The sequence below is a fragment of the Stenella coeruleoalba genome, assembly GCF_951394435.1.
Source record: "Stenella coeruleoalba genome assembly, chromosome: 19".
Lineage (NCBI taxonomy): Eukaryota > Metazoa > Chordata > Mammalia > Artiodactyla > Delphinidae > Stenella > Stenella coeruleoalba.
In genome coordinates this window covers 18421356-18435758 of record NC_137165.1, presented here as the reverse complement: position 1 = coordinate 18435758, position 14403 = coordinate 18421356, and the positions used below count along the sequence as shown (strand labels likewise).

General features: G+C 39.4%; 1 protein-coding gene across 1 annotated transcript in view; it reads right to left on the bottom strand.

Moving 5' to 3' along the window:
* PSMD11 (proteasome 26S subunit, non-ATPase 11) overlaps positions 1–14403 on the bottom strand; it is a 30205-nt gene that overhangs the window by 13878 nt on the left and 1924 nt on the right. Inside the window, exons 2-5 of the mRNA XM_079904232.1 lie at positions 13700–13801; positions 8047–8171; positions 913–984; positions 455–512 (exon numbers count right to left, since the gene is read on the bottom strand). Coding sequence (XP_079760358.1) covers positions 455–512; positions 913–984; positions 8047–8171; positions 13700–13801 — 357 coding nt within the window. The remainder of the gene's footprint in view (positions 1–454; positions 513–912; positions 985–8046; positions 8172–13699; positions 13802–14403) is intronic.

Sequence of the window (14403 nt, the reverse complement as noted above, 5' to 3'; positions counted from 1 at the left end):
ATCATGAAAGCCGTGTTCTTCCATCTGGGAAAAACAGTCCAGATGTATCCATTAATTTAAAAAAAAAAGACAGCAGGCAAAGATTTCATGGTGTTTAAAAGCCAAAAGGAAAAGCCTTTAGTTGGCCCACTTCAGGTTTCCTATGTATTTGCACCCAGTTAATTTCTTGATATTTAAAATAGATTTTAAGAATAATTATAAACAGATACAGTAGATGTAATAGTAAATATGAGCAATTTGACTCTTTTGTTCTCTAAAGTTGACAGTTAGTTTCTTAGAACTTCTAAATGGCATTTTTCCATGACAGATTCAGTAAATGTAAGCCACACTAAATCCTTCTTAGAAGTAAGCAGAATATAAATTATTAATGTGTAACTAATAAGAGTAGCCAGGTTTGGAATACATTCATTTAGCCAGCTACAGACGCCTTACTAGCTTCCACCAGCTTACTTACCCAAATGCAATGCTTCCTGGTACCTCTTGGTATCAAAGTACAAAGACACCAGTCTTGCCTAGGAAAGAGAAAAGGCATTGACTGACGGAAAGGGGAGGAAAAAAGCCAAAGAAAGAAATCAAAGATTGACAGTCACAGAACTGTTACTGTTGAATATTCAAGTCCTGATGAAAGCATCAAATTCAGCCTAAAAAATCATCTAGCCCGTGATATTATCTCCTATTATAGCCAGTGACTGACTAAACCACGTTGCTGCTTACTTTTCTGAGCCAAGCAGCAGGTCTGTCTCAAAACTTCAACCAGAGCAATTCTCATGAGTGGGACACTGCTACCAATAATTTCAGGTGCCTGGATAATACAAAGTTGCTGAAAATACTTTTGATCACGATGGTATTACTTATATGCACAGTCCTTCAAATGCCTAGAGATCTGAAATCAGTACTAATGTAGGCACATACCTCCAAAGCTTGGCGTAAGAAAGTTCTCTTCTCTGATTTGGCCCATTCGATGCACTCTAAACACAACTCGACCTGCAACAGGGAGAGACAGTACGTGCAACATTATGTCTTCATGTTCTTCCCACAAGCCTTGCTCTGGAGAACAGCTTTCATCTCCTCCTTACATACCCATATTTACTGTCTCAGTGGCATGCCTTGATCCCCAGTATCTCAATATGTAATGATTATAGCATAATGGAAAATCAACTTGGCTTTTTACACACAAAGTATCTTTGTGCTTAGATTGTATTCCCTTGGAAAAGAGCTTCATCTTCAAGATTCCTCTTCTACTGTCCCAGGAGGGACCCAGGCTACATACATAGCGCTGGAATGTAGATTTCTATAATGGCTGAGAAATATTTAAAGCAGAAATTTCTCCCTGAATAGTAATAGTAATGTGTTCATGTGACTATATTGGTCATAAAGGGGAGAAATTCTCAGCCTAGGCACAAGTGTCTTACTCCTAACAGTTGCTTGTAAGACTCAAAAGGCCCAGCTGGCTTTTCCCTTCCAGATTCTAAGAAGTGCAACCAACAATTCTCATCACAATACAGCAAACTTAGCTTGTACTAAAGGAAGTAAAAAGAAATGAGAATTAGCCTAACACTTTAAGGGGCTTTTAAGCTTTCTTTAAAGGCACTTTGAACCCCAGTTCTATATGCTACCCAAGCAGTAAGGTACCATGCAAAGTAACTAACGTAAAGTAGTGTTCTATGCTAGATAGTCTACATGCCATAGGTACCCTTGCCATAGTAGCTCTGACAAGTACATATTAAGAGCTTCAGATCTTGTATCACTTCTGTTACTGCGAGTTAAGATTCATAATCAGAGCGTAAAAAGAAACTGAGCTTTCCAGAGAACTAAGTGCTAAAAGAACAGGTTTTTATGTAAATCCCAATTTCTCTTAAGAGATGTTACAAGGAGGGAAAAGTAAAGGGACATAATCCAAATTGACAGACCTGCCTTTAGATAAATGGATAACATTACATGGTATTTGGAGGATTCACCAGTAAGAGTCAATGAAATCTTTATAACTCACTAGAGCCCCCTAGTGGCTACTTAATCCCCAACTCTAAACTCAACTGCCCTCATACAGTAAATTCTACAAAACCTAAAATAAAAGCAAGCCAATCACAATTTCACAGTTTTGAGTTTTGTTCTAAAAAGCCAAACTCAAAGTAATATCTCTGTTCATGACATGAATGGAACTGCAAATATTTTGCTGAACATTTTTAGCAACAAGAATAAAAATCTTCAGTCCTACGTGTCTTCGGGGGCTAAGAAATGCTTACCATCAGTTTTACCCAGCAAGCTTTTTCAAACAATGCAGAAATGAACGCCTAGGCTCCTGATCCAGTAGTCTGGAATAAAAGGTTGGCCACTCTGATGTATATCCCTAATTAAGAAACACTGAGTTCTACTCTAGCATCTCAACCTGTCCTCATTTCCCTGACAGTCCAGATGTTAAGTGACTCACCCAAGGTCACGTATTCAGCTGTTGGGACCAGAACTTGACCCTACCTCAACCCAGCTTTAATAAACTCAGGTCAATACAGACATTTCTCCTACAGCGGGGAATTTGTACAACATAAACTGCCTATCTGTTATCAATTACAGGGTACATGCTTTGCAATATCTGGGACTATAATTGGTGAAACCAGTGCTTCAGTTTTAAGAAAAAATTTTAAAGGCCACTGCCCTTGCTACATAGCTTGAGAGGTTTTGTCCTTTGTTAATGCTAATGATGACTGATAAAGGGGATAAGAATACACAAGAAGCCCATGCTTCTGGAGGAAGCCCTACTTGAGTACAAAAGCTTGACACAGTCAAGATTAGGTATTTTTTAAGCTTTAAATAAATACACTTAATCATTTTTTATGTGCCTTTATTAACTAAATTCCTAAGGGAAAAAATTAACTACCATTCTAAGTCTGAAATTCTCTAGCACAAACTCCCTTTTTTCCCTTGAAATAATTGTTTCATTAACAGGATTTTTGATGTAATGTTTCTTAAAATGTCCTATTGTGTTTTAGCTGGATAGACTATACCAAAAAACGGCTCCCCATAGAAACTGCCTAGAGATCCCTAGAAGGTAGAAAGAATTCTGGAATTTCAGTTCACTATTTGGCAGGGATCTGGTTCACTCTTCTTGCTCCTCTCTTCACCCCAACTCTCTACTCCCCTCCCCTTGCTAACCACCCCAATCCTCAGTCCCCCACCCCACCCATATAGCCTCACTTCCTAGGCTCTAAACTTTAGTACTGCAAATTGCAAATGACCAGAACCTAACCTGAATCATATCAGCTTTCGGAATACAGCAAGCTGAAGATTGCTCTGTAGATCTGACTTATGGTCAGTCCCCAAATACAAAAAGGCAAGGAAAATCCCCTCCCCCATACTCTTGGTGTTAAACTCCCCAATACTCTAGCTCTTGGTACCAAACTCCCCCAAACTCCTAGCTCTCTTAACAATGTCCTAACACTTCATATTTTGCCTCAGGCCTCAACAGTACCCTGACAGTGATCCACCTATGACTTGCTCCTCTATCCTTTCCCATTAGTCAATCAAAGAATTTTAAAAGTACCTAGAATTTTCCAAGATGAAGAAGACCATATCCAATTTCCCCAGGTCAGAGGCCTTGAGTCACATAAACAAATGTAGTAACAATACCCCGTGCTTATATCTCAAGTCAATAAACTTAAGTCTTAATTCAACAAAGTATCTCCTGAGCACCTACCATCCGGAAGGCATAATCCATACATTCCCTCAACAAATACTAGTTATGTAGCTTCTCTGGGCCAAACTACTCTAAGTGCAGAGGATGAAGCAGTAAATAGGACACAGTACCTATCCTCATGAAACTTATACTCTAAGTAGGAAACAGATGTTAATAAGTAAAATAAATACGAAGAAAGCAGAGACAGGTATTTTAGATAAGGTGATGACAGAAGGTCTCTGAGGAAATAAGATGTAAGCAAAGACTTGAAAATGATGTGAAGAAAAAAGTCGTGTTAAGATCAGGCTGAGAGTGGGACTTCCCTGACAGTACAGTGGTTAGGACTCAGTGCTTCCATTGCAGGGGGCACAGGTTCGATCCCTGGTCAGGGAACTAAGATCCCACAAGCAATGCAGCATGGCAAAAAAAAAAAGTCAGATGTATAAAAATGCCCCAAATCTAGAACAGTTTAAAGCTAAGGCAAAAGGCCAGTGTTACAGCTGTAAAGAAAGTAAAAGAAAGTATATGGTAGGTGAGGTCAGAGGTTGCCATGGTTAAGGAATAGCCATGAATTAGGAATGAGAAAGGCACTGTGGTACTACAACGGATATAGGGCTTCACCCGAATGAGACTATATTACAGTAAATAAAATAAAGCAAGGGACTTCCCTGGTGGCACAGTGGTTAAGAATCCGCCTGCCAATGCAGGGGACACAGGTTCAAGCCCTGGTCCAGGAAGATCCCACATGCCGTGGAGCAACTAAGCCCATGCTCCACAACTACTGAGCCTGTACTCTATAGCCTCAAGCCACAACTACTGAGCGCGCGTGCCACAGCTACTGAAGCCCATGCACCTAGAGCCCATGCTCTGCAACAAGAGAAGCCACCGCAATGAGAAGTCCGTGCACCACAATGAAGAGACGCCCCCGCTCACCACAACTAGAGGAAGCCTGCGTGCAGCAACAAAGACCCAAAGCAGCCAAAAATAAATAAATAAATTTATTTTTTAAAAAAATTTTAAAAAGGAAAGAAAATAAAGCAAATGTTCAGGTAATCATCATACAAGGCATAATCAAAAATATAACATGTACAAAATATAATGTGGATCACTGAAGAGTTAAGATCACAGTGACGTCAACAAGGAAAGATTTCAGAGGAGGTGGTACTTGACATGGAACTACAGAAGGGAAAGGTACTATCATGAAGAGTGTACTCAGCAAGTATCCAACAAGGCTGGCATGTTTGGTACACTTCATAGAGTACTAAGAGATCAGACTGTCATGCTAAGCTGTATTGTAGAAAAACATGTAATACCTAATTCTGTAGGCAACAGAGAGTCACTGAAGGCTCAAGTTACAGGTGAACAGAGAGGGGAATAAAATGTTCAGAGGGTTACTTGGTGGGGATATCTCTCAAAATGGTGGTACGAGGCTTTTGCAGTAGTCTAAGTAAGAAATAATTCGTAAAGCAATTATACTCCAATAAAGATGTTAAAAAACAAAAAAAAAAAGGGCTTCCCTGGTGGCGCAGTGGTTGAGAGTCCGCCTGCCGATGCAGGGGACACGGATTCATGCCCAGGTCTGGGAGGGTCCCACATGCCGCGGAGCGGCTAGGCCCGTGAGCCATGGCCGCTGAGCCTGCGTGTCCGGAGCCTGTGCTCCGCAACGGGAGAGGCCACAACAGTGAGAGGCCCGCGTACCGCAAAAAAAAAAAAAAAAGAAATAATTAGAACCCATTGTATATATCAACAATACCTCAAAAAAAAAAAAAAGAGAAGAATTAGAACCCAAACTAGATGGCAGCTGTACATAGAGAACAAATATAAAAAGAGGTGGAGAACAGAGATTGAAGAAAGTTGCACTGACAGAATTTAATAAGTGGCTGGATGTTGATGTTGCCATGTTGAGTTTGAGGTGCAAGTAGCACCATCTGGATGATTGATAATTTATTCCAAAACAAGCAAATAACCTATAATCCACAAAAATTACTGAAAGAAGACCTGCTAAGTGGATTAAGACTCTCACTCTTGATAAGAAGCTAAACTACTGTGACTTCCCTGGTGGCACAGTGGATAAGAATCCACCTGCCAATGCAGGGGACACAGGTTCAATCCCTGGTCCAGGAAGACCCCACATACCACGGAGCAACTAAGCCCGTGCGCCACAACTACTGAGCCTGTGCTCTAGAGCCCGTGAGCTACAACTACTGAAGCCTGCGCGCCTAGAGCCCGTGCTATGCAACAAGAGAAGCCACTGCAATGAGAAGCCCACGCACCACAAGGAAGAGTAGCACCGCTCACCACAGTTAGAGAAAGCCTGCACACAGCAACGAAGAACCAACGCAGCCAAAAATAAATAAAATTAAATCTTAAAAAAAAAAAAAAAAGCTACACTACTAAACATCAAAAACAAAAGAAACCAACAGCTCTTACTCAGCACTAAGATGACACTGACAATAAAATGACACAGTACCTGAGAGTGTTTCCTTTCACCCTAAGATAAGGAAGAAAGGTTTCTAGTTGACAAAAAAGTAACGTGCAATGAACAATAGCAATGTACACACACAGTTAAAAGGAAGGCCTCTCCAGACATGGAATACATGACAAAGGCCAGTAAAACCCACTAACCAATTACAGGAGAGCACTAAATTATGATTTCAATAATTTAGATAAAGGAGTAGAACTGATCATTAAACAACTGCAGTTCTATCCAGAGTCAACTCTATGTTATGGGAAGGGACAAATTCCAAGACTTCAGCGTCAAAGAAGCAGCTTGGATAATTAGTTTTTTCTGCCTAAGATGTTCCAAGTAACATTTATTAGTCTGTTTCAAGCTAATACTTATTGGTCAGCCCATTCTAAGACATCCTAGGGGACTTCCCTAGCGGTCCAGTGGTTAAGACTCCATCCACGCTTCTTCCAATGCAGGGGGTGCGGGTTCGACCCCTAGTTGGGGAACTAAGATCCCACATGCCGCACGGCGTAGCCAAGGAAAAAAGAACATGGCATCCTAATTCAAACAAAAGATGGGGTGTCACTTTTTCATGAGAACAAATACAATTTAAAAAAAAAATTAGGGTTAGATATAAGAGTAGTACCCCTTAGAAAAATCACTTTTTCTTTTAAATTATTCATAAAAATAATTTTAATGCTCTGGTTCAAAAGGCAGCTATCTACATATCTATTTTTGATCTACTGTCATGAAACACAGTTCTCCCAGAAACAAATGAATTTGAAGAATTCACTACAGATGAATTTTCTACAATGAAGTTAGTTTATGGTGTTTAAACTAGGTTTCAAAGAATCATTAAGGCAAGAAACCAGATTTTACAAAATGGTTTTTGTAAAACCATTTTACATGATTTCAAAGGGAGATCCATATGTCCTAGGTTTCTGAAGTTCCCCATTATTTACTCAATATGCCACTAAGCCCCTTCATATCTTTTACACCCACAGAGGCTATGGCAAACAATGAAATATATATATATATATGTGTATATATATAAAATAAACAACTACCAATTCCTATCCCTGCCTTTATACCATCTGACGTTTTATATACTTATTACCTGCCTTCATCATTAAAATATAATTCTCATGAGAGCAACAACTGTATGCTGTTACAAATGAATCCCCAGTATCTATAACAGTGCCTAACACATAGCAGGCACTAGTGAGTGCTGATCAATAAATCTACAGAAAAGACAACAACTATAGTCTCCTACAAACAGATTCAAGCAACCACCATATACCCTGCTTGAATCTGTCACTTTTTACAGAATGAATTTTAACTTTGGTAGCGTCTCCTTCTCCTGAATTGCAGACAATACAGCTACCTTTGAAGAATGGGAAGAGGCTCAGTGATTCCAAAGAGGCACTCTTCAGTGCAGCTCAGGGTCTAGTCTGAACTCACAGACGACATGTACAGGTATACCAGTCACTTCTGCACACACAAGACGAAAACAGATGGATGCTCACCCCTCAATAAAGGCATAAATGCAGTACAAGACATGCCAAGAAGGGATGCCACAAGACTTAATTAGTGCTCACAAGGAGCTTTGTGACACAGAATGAAAGGTACCACAGACACAGAAAACATTACAAAGGTGTGGCAATACAATACCTCAAAGACAAGAATCAGTTTGTGACCCTGATGTAATGAGGATTCCAGGGACCACTGACAATCTCCACTTACAAAGCAAAGCATGGAACAGACCCAAAGTATCAAATGCCCTGTAACAAAGAGAAACTGACATGATAAGTCCTGCGCTGTCCTCCCAGTTGTCCCTTCCACATTAGTACCACAATGCAGGCAGGCATTTCTTTCACTGAAACAACACTTTGCTCCACAGTGTCTACCTTCTGTCATTAAAGTAGCTCACCTCCTGTCCTGTAGCTGCTTCCATATCAAGAAACAGATCAAGAAGAGATCGGACCAGACGAGCTGCTTTAGCCTTGCTGATGGAATTCAAGAAGGGTCGCACATACTTCAGCAGTCCTCCAAGCTCTGTGTGGAACGCGATTCAGACAGGAAAAAGTACACATCAATATTAAGGACAAAATACCCATTAAAAAATAACCCAAGATCATAAAACCAGTAATTATGTCTGGAATCAGTCAAAATGAAAGTTAGTAGGAATTTAAAGCATTCTTAGCAGGTAATGGAGTAGCAAAAAAGTTAACAACATATACCAAATCTGTATCCCATTCCCCACTCAGCCTCTGGAATACTGTGAGGGTCCTGGGAAAAGCTTATGTCTGTCTGCCTCATGAGTACAGCAAAGTACTCACACTCTCAGAAAACAGTTTTCTAGAACACAAAATATGCTATGCCTCTTCCACCTTAAACAAAATTACTTCCCCACAGCTACCAAATTTATCAGGTTATAGGAGTTAAATTTTTTTTTTTCCTAATTTCCAACCAAGTCTGTCTCAGCAGTTCCCCTTAAACAGAGATTTTTCAATTCCAGGTTCCTTTTTTCCTCCCTTCCTGAAGTAATGCCCAGCTTAGTCTTTTACCAATATAATTTCCATGGCACTCTTCTGAATCAACTTTTCACATAAAAGTTAGGGTGTTTGTCCCTTAAAGTTATACTATAACCTTTTAAAATTCCTCATAAATTGGCAAAACCTAAGTCTTAAACTATGACAAAAAAGCCATCAACCACAGAGGTTCTGCCCACCCCTTATGTAAGAAAAAAGGGTGGCACAGTAATCTAAGGGAGCACCTTTAGAAACAAACGTGAAAATTAGAGAATATGTCAACTAAACAACTAAGGAAGTTCTTTTGGAATGTAGGTTAAAATTACTTTAGTGCCACTGCCTCCAACTGTAGACTCATCCTCCTGAGAACTCGAATTCAGGGCAAGCAAGCCTCCCCCTCCTGAGAATGCTAATTCAGGGTCCTGAATCCTCATCTGCCTGCGCAGTCACAGGATACATGAGACTGTGTCAGGTATAAAAGGAACTTTATGCAGAGTGGAAAAGTTCATCTTTCCCTTCACTCCCCAGTACTGACCTGTGAATCCCACCGTCTAAGATTTTTTTCCAATTCTGCCACTCCATTCACTCCTGTACTGACTACACACACGCCTGCTTTCAGGCCTCGCTCATGCTGCATTTCCACCTGGAATCCCTCCCCATCACTTCGACCTATGTAGATCTTAGATATCCTTTTAGGTCCAGCTGAAGTCCTAGTGAGTCTTCCATGCCAATGCCAGGCTACACTGATTTCTCTCCCTCAAATTACTTTTGCATTTATGCAAACTTCAATTATGTTATATAATCATAGTTTTTTAAAAGCGGTCTAGTGCAATGTCCCTTCTGAAACAGCATTTCCCTCTATGCTTGAACAAATCTAAACACTCCCTAGTGACAGAAATATTCAGAAAGTAGACGATTCCAGTGTTGGTCAAACTAAATTGTTCTTTTCTGAAACATGATTCTATACCCTCTTTCCACGTGGCTTCAAATATTTGAAGGTAACTATCACTCATATCTCCCTAACTTTCCCTTTCTCCAAGCTAAACAGCTTTAACTATTTCAACTGTTCCTCCAATGTCCTGGTTTCTAGATTGCTTGTCACCTTAGTTGCCCTCCTCTGAATTAACTCTAGTTTGCAAATGTACCACTTGTGGTCCCCAGAACTGAATCAACGTTCCATGTAGGGTCAGACCAGTAGTCATGGCTTAATTCTTCTGACTGGACTGCCACATGTAACACAAGAAGCATGTTTTGCTTTTGCTAATAGCACTCTTTGTTCAGACTGAGTCCATAAGGTCTTTTTGCATAGAGAGGTAATTCCCCACGTTCTTCTGTTTTGATAAAATAGTTTAAGTATATAACTTTATACCTTCCACACTGAATTTAATCTTGCTGGCTTTGACAATAACTCTGAATCTTAATTCTGTTCTCTACTGTACTGAATCATCTACAAAAATAAGCACACCTTCTGATATGGCTTTAGCTCTACTGCCAGATACTGACCAGAAGAACAAGGACAGATTCCTATGACATGATGCTAGAGACTTCCCGTCAGGTCAACAAATGATCCATTTGTCATGGCAAATGTTCAAAGACCCTGCTTACATCAGTTATGTTGTCTATATCATTCTTCCTATCCCAGGGGTTGGCAAACTTTTTCTGTGAAGGACCAGACAGTAAATATTTATGGCTTTGTGGGCTATATGGTCTCAGCGGCAGGTACTCAACTCAGCCAGTGTAGTACAGAAGCAGTCATGGGCAGTATGTAAACAAATGTGTATGGCTATGTTCCAACAAAACTTTAATTACAAACACACTTAGCAAGCCATTGCCTGTGGAACCCTGCAAATCTGCTGTCTGATAAGGCTAACCAAAGAGAACCAAGGTGAGTTTGGAATAACCTTTTCTTAATAAACTCACTGCTTTATGTGCTTAAAACCTACTTATCAAATAATCTGTCCTGGAACTTTACTGATGATTACCAGTTTACAGTGTCTAGAATTTATTCTTTTCATTATCTTTTTGAAAAGTGGAATAATGTTTTGCCCATCCTCAGTTTCCTTATACCTCTCCACCCTCCATGATTTTTCTCAGAATAATAGTGGCTCTATAAATATATCTGCTACAACTATTCTTTTGATATTAAAAGACAGTTGTCAGAACCTAGAAACTTGAACTTATTTAAAAAAGACTACCTAAAAAAAAAAAAAAGGACTACCTGCTCTCTCTTCTCTCACCTACTTTAGCTTTAATTCTCTCTTTCTAATGTTATTTCTATCTTTTTCTTTTTGAAAATCATTTTCCTTCCTGGAAAAGGCAGAAGTGAAACATGAGCTAAGGAGTCTGCCCTTCTCTCCAGCACTTGCTAGCATTACAGTATCTTCTCCAAGTTATTCTTCTAACAGAAAAACAAATGACCTCTTAGTTGCCAAAGACTCAGTTCATTTTCCATTTTAGTCTATTACTGTTTCTTAGTCGTTCTTGGTTATATTCCGTTTCTTTACATTTTCACACTGATTTTTTTTTTAATTCTTATAGAATCATACTGAGTTTTCCTTCTATTCTTACTGAAATTATTTGCAACTGTGTGACCAGAACTTCCTTTTCAGAACCTCACAGAACTCAACACACTCCATTAAGAGTCTCAGGCTATGAAATCTGCAGATCCTGAGCCTAGGCATCATGTCTGATGATGAACACCACTACTTTCAATCACTATTCTGCATCAGACACTGTCTTATTCACTAATTCCCAAGTGACTGATGTCCATCAGGGACCCTACCTTAAACTTTTTGAGTAGAGTACTTAGCACAGTGCTAGCCCTATATTAAATGCATAACAAAACAAAATTGGAAATCAATGGAATAGAAATATTTTCTGTTCTCAGGGAACCCAAAAATCAAAGGAAACAACACAAACTGATCAATTATTAATAGCAAAGATAGGTAAATGAGTGTAGGCCCCGAAACTTCCTTACTATACCTGTCAAAGTCTTTCTTAGAAAACAATAAGTAACCTGGAAATGTTTTTTAAAGTTCTTATGATTCACCTGTTAAATTCCAATAAGTTTCCCTGTACACTTCTAAACTTCTCAGGTAGGTCACAGGGAGGGGAGGGCAAGAAATAAGGAGAGAGTAAAGCATGAAATAGTAACTTCAAGCAAAGCAGTAACATTTTTGGACAAATTTTCTGAAACACTGACTATACTACATGCTGTTTTTAATTATCCATTCTACTTGAGAAAAACAGACATTTGGATCGTTCAACAACAGAAAAATCATTTCAGGGAATTCCCTGGCAGTCCAGTGGTTAGGACTCTGGGCTCTCACTGCCAAGGGCCCAGGTTCAATCCCTGTTCAGGAAACTAAGGTCTCAAGAGCCATACAGCGCAGCCAAAAAAAAAAAAAAATCATTTCACCTGGTTTTCTAATTCTTTCAGGAAAATTACCTTATTAATTATATTTCATGTGGACTAATGATCAAAAGTGTTTTGCAACCCCAAGCTCACATTAACTGACAGGCAAGAGAATCAAACATGTTAAATAGGAGAGAAGTCAGCCTAAAATGAAAAAACCACCACCTACCACTGATAACTCATAAGTGGATAACTATGGAAAGCAAATACTTCAAGGTCATGAGCTCTGAAATAGGACTACATGGATTCAAATTCTGAGTCTCCCATACTAGCTGAGTGCCCTTAAATAAGATATTTAACTTTTCTGTGCTCAGTTTCCTCAGGTATAAAATAGGTAATAGTATATACCTTACCAAGTTGTTTCGAGGATTCAATAAGCTAAATCCTGTTTGGGCTTAAAACAATAACTAGTTCATAATAAGCACTCAAAAACGGTTTTTCTCATTACAGATATTTTTAATGATTTTTTTTTTTTTTTTTTTTTTTTTTTTTTTTGCGGTACGCAGGCCTCCCACTGTTGTGGCCTCTCCCATTGCAGAGCACAGGCTCCGGACGCGCAGGCTCAGCGGCCACGGCTCACGGGCCCAGCCGCTCTGCGGCACGTGGGATCTTCCCGGACCGGGGCACGAACCCGTGTCCCCTGCATCAGCAGGCAGGTTCTCAACCACTGCGCCACCAGGGAAGCCCTTAATGATATTTTAAATAAGGTACAAGATTCATATAAATACATCCTCCCAATTTCATACAACTTTATTCAACTTTCTATTGACTGAGCCTAATAATTAATGTTATCATCCTTAACTGGAAAAGATTTTTGTTTTCAAGTTCAAGGAATTTTGCTAACTTACACGTATCATCCTTTTGGATAACAACATAATTTGGGGGAAAGTAATTCACGAGATCAACCACGTTTAATCCATTCTAATCAGATAAGCCCTAAATTCACTTTAAAGTTGACAAAAATCATCCATTTTAAGTTTAAGCAGGCTACTCTCTAAATACTATTGTCACTTTACTGGTCAAAAGCCCTTCCTTGTCAACAAGACTCTCCTTCTAAGGACACACCCATCATCAGAATATCATCTCGAGCTTGCAAAGTCAATGGTTCAATTACAACTAGAATGTTTGGGCAACAACAGGCACAAAGCCCTAGGTACCAGTGGAGAAATCCTGGGAAGGTTCTCTCCATTTAATGTCTTACTCATTGTGTATCAGACAGCAAAGCCACTTCCTTGGACACAAAATGCCTAGTCATTTTCAAGTCAGGGGCCTAGAGTCACTATCCACCTTAAATACATCACAGCAGCTCCATGAAATCACCGAAGGCTGCTACTGCCCACATGTAAGGGAATGCAGTGAAAATCCGAACGAGAAACAAATCACAGGTCACTATATTCCAAAAGAAACAGGATTTTTTTTCCTCATCTGCAGAACAAAAGTCTTCAATGAAAGAAGTGAGTGTAAAGGTCTCTTAACTTCCTGATAGAAAACTAAAGCTCAACAAGTTGGCAATAAAATTGAATTACACTACCAATAAACTGTATGGATGCATTCCTATGTTCTCTCACTCCAACCAAAAAAAAAAAATTTCACGCAGCATTTCAGGTAAAAGAAAGCAATCCACTTGTAGCACTTACCTGCAGCTTGTCCAGTCTTTGCCAGGAGAGACCCCAGTTCCAGGATGCTCTGCTCTTTGACCTGCACTGCCTCCTCATCATTCTCCTGAATGTCACGCTTCACTGGGAGAGCAAAATGCAAACTCTCTTAAAATTCTGACAAAAAATGAAAACTAAGGGAAATTTCACCCTCACAAGACCAACTACAAACTCAAACAGTTAGCAAAAGACAAATTCTAGATAGCTTTTAAAAAAAACTCTAAACAAGAAAAAGTAAAATGATCATGCAGCACATGTCCCATGTATATCATAAGAATAGATTCCTCTCTTTTGATTTTAAATGTGCCTTTTCACTCTACCAATTAGAATTTCCCTTACCCACATACATTGAGATTTCTGTTGCTGTCCCTTGGTTAATGCAAAATTCAAACAAGTTCTTCCAGTTGTGGTGGTAAGCCCCATGCCAGGAACTATGTTATGTGAAAATATTAAACATGCCTGTCTGTGCTTTACCTGCCACAAACTAAAATCAAATGACCAAGTTACTGATAACTATAAAGTCAAAAGTCTTTCAATAAACTTTAGGCCTGTGGAGGGCCTCAGCTGATGGGTGTGTTAGGGATAAATAATTCTACAAAGCCATTCAGGAAACATAACCCTGTCAAAGCTCCAGTGTGATCCTTAGGAGGGAATGCTACTTTAAGGGATTCAGGACCTGTTAAAAT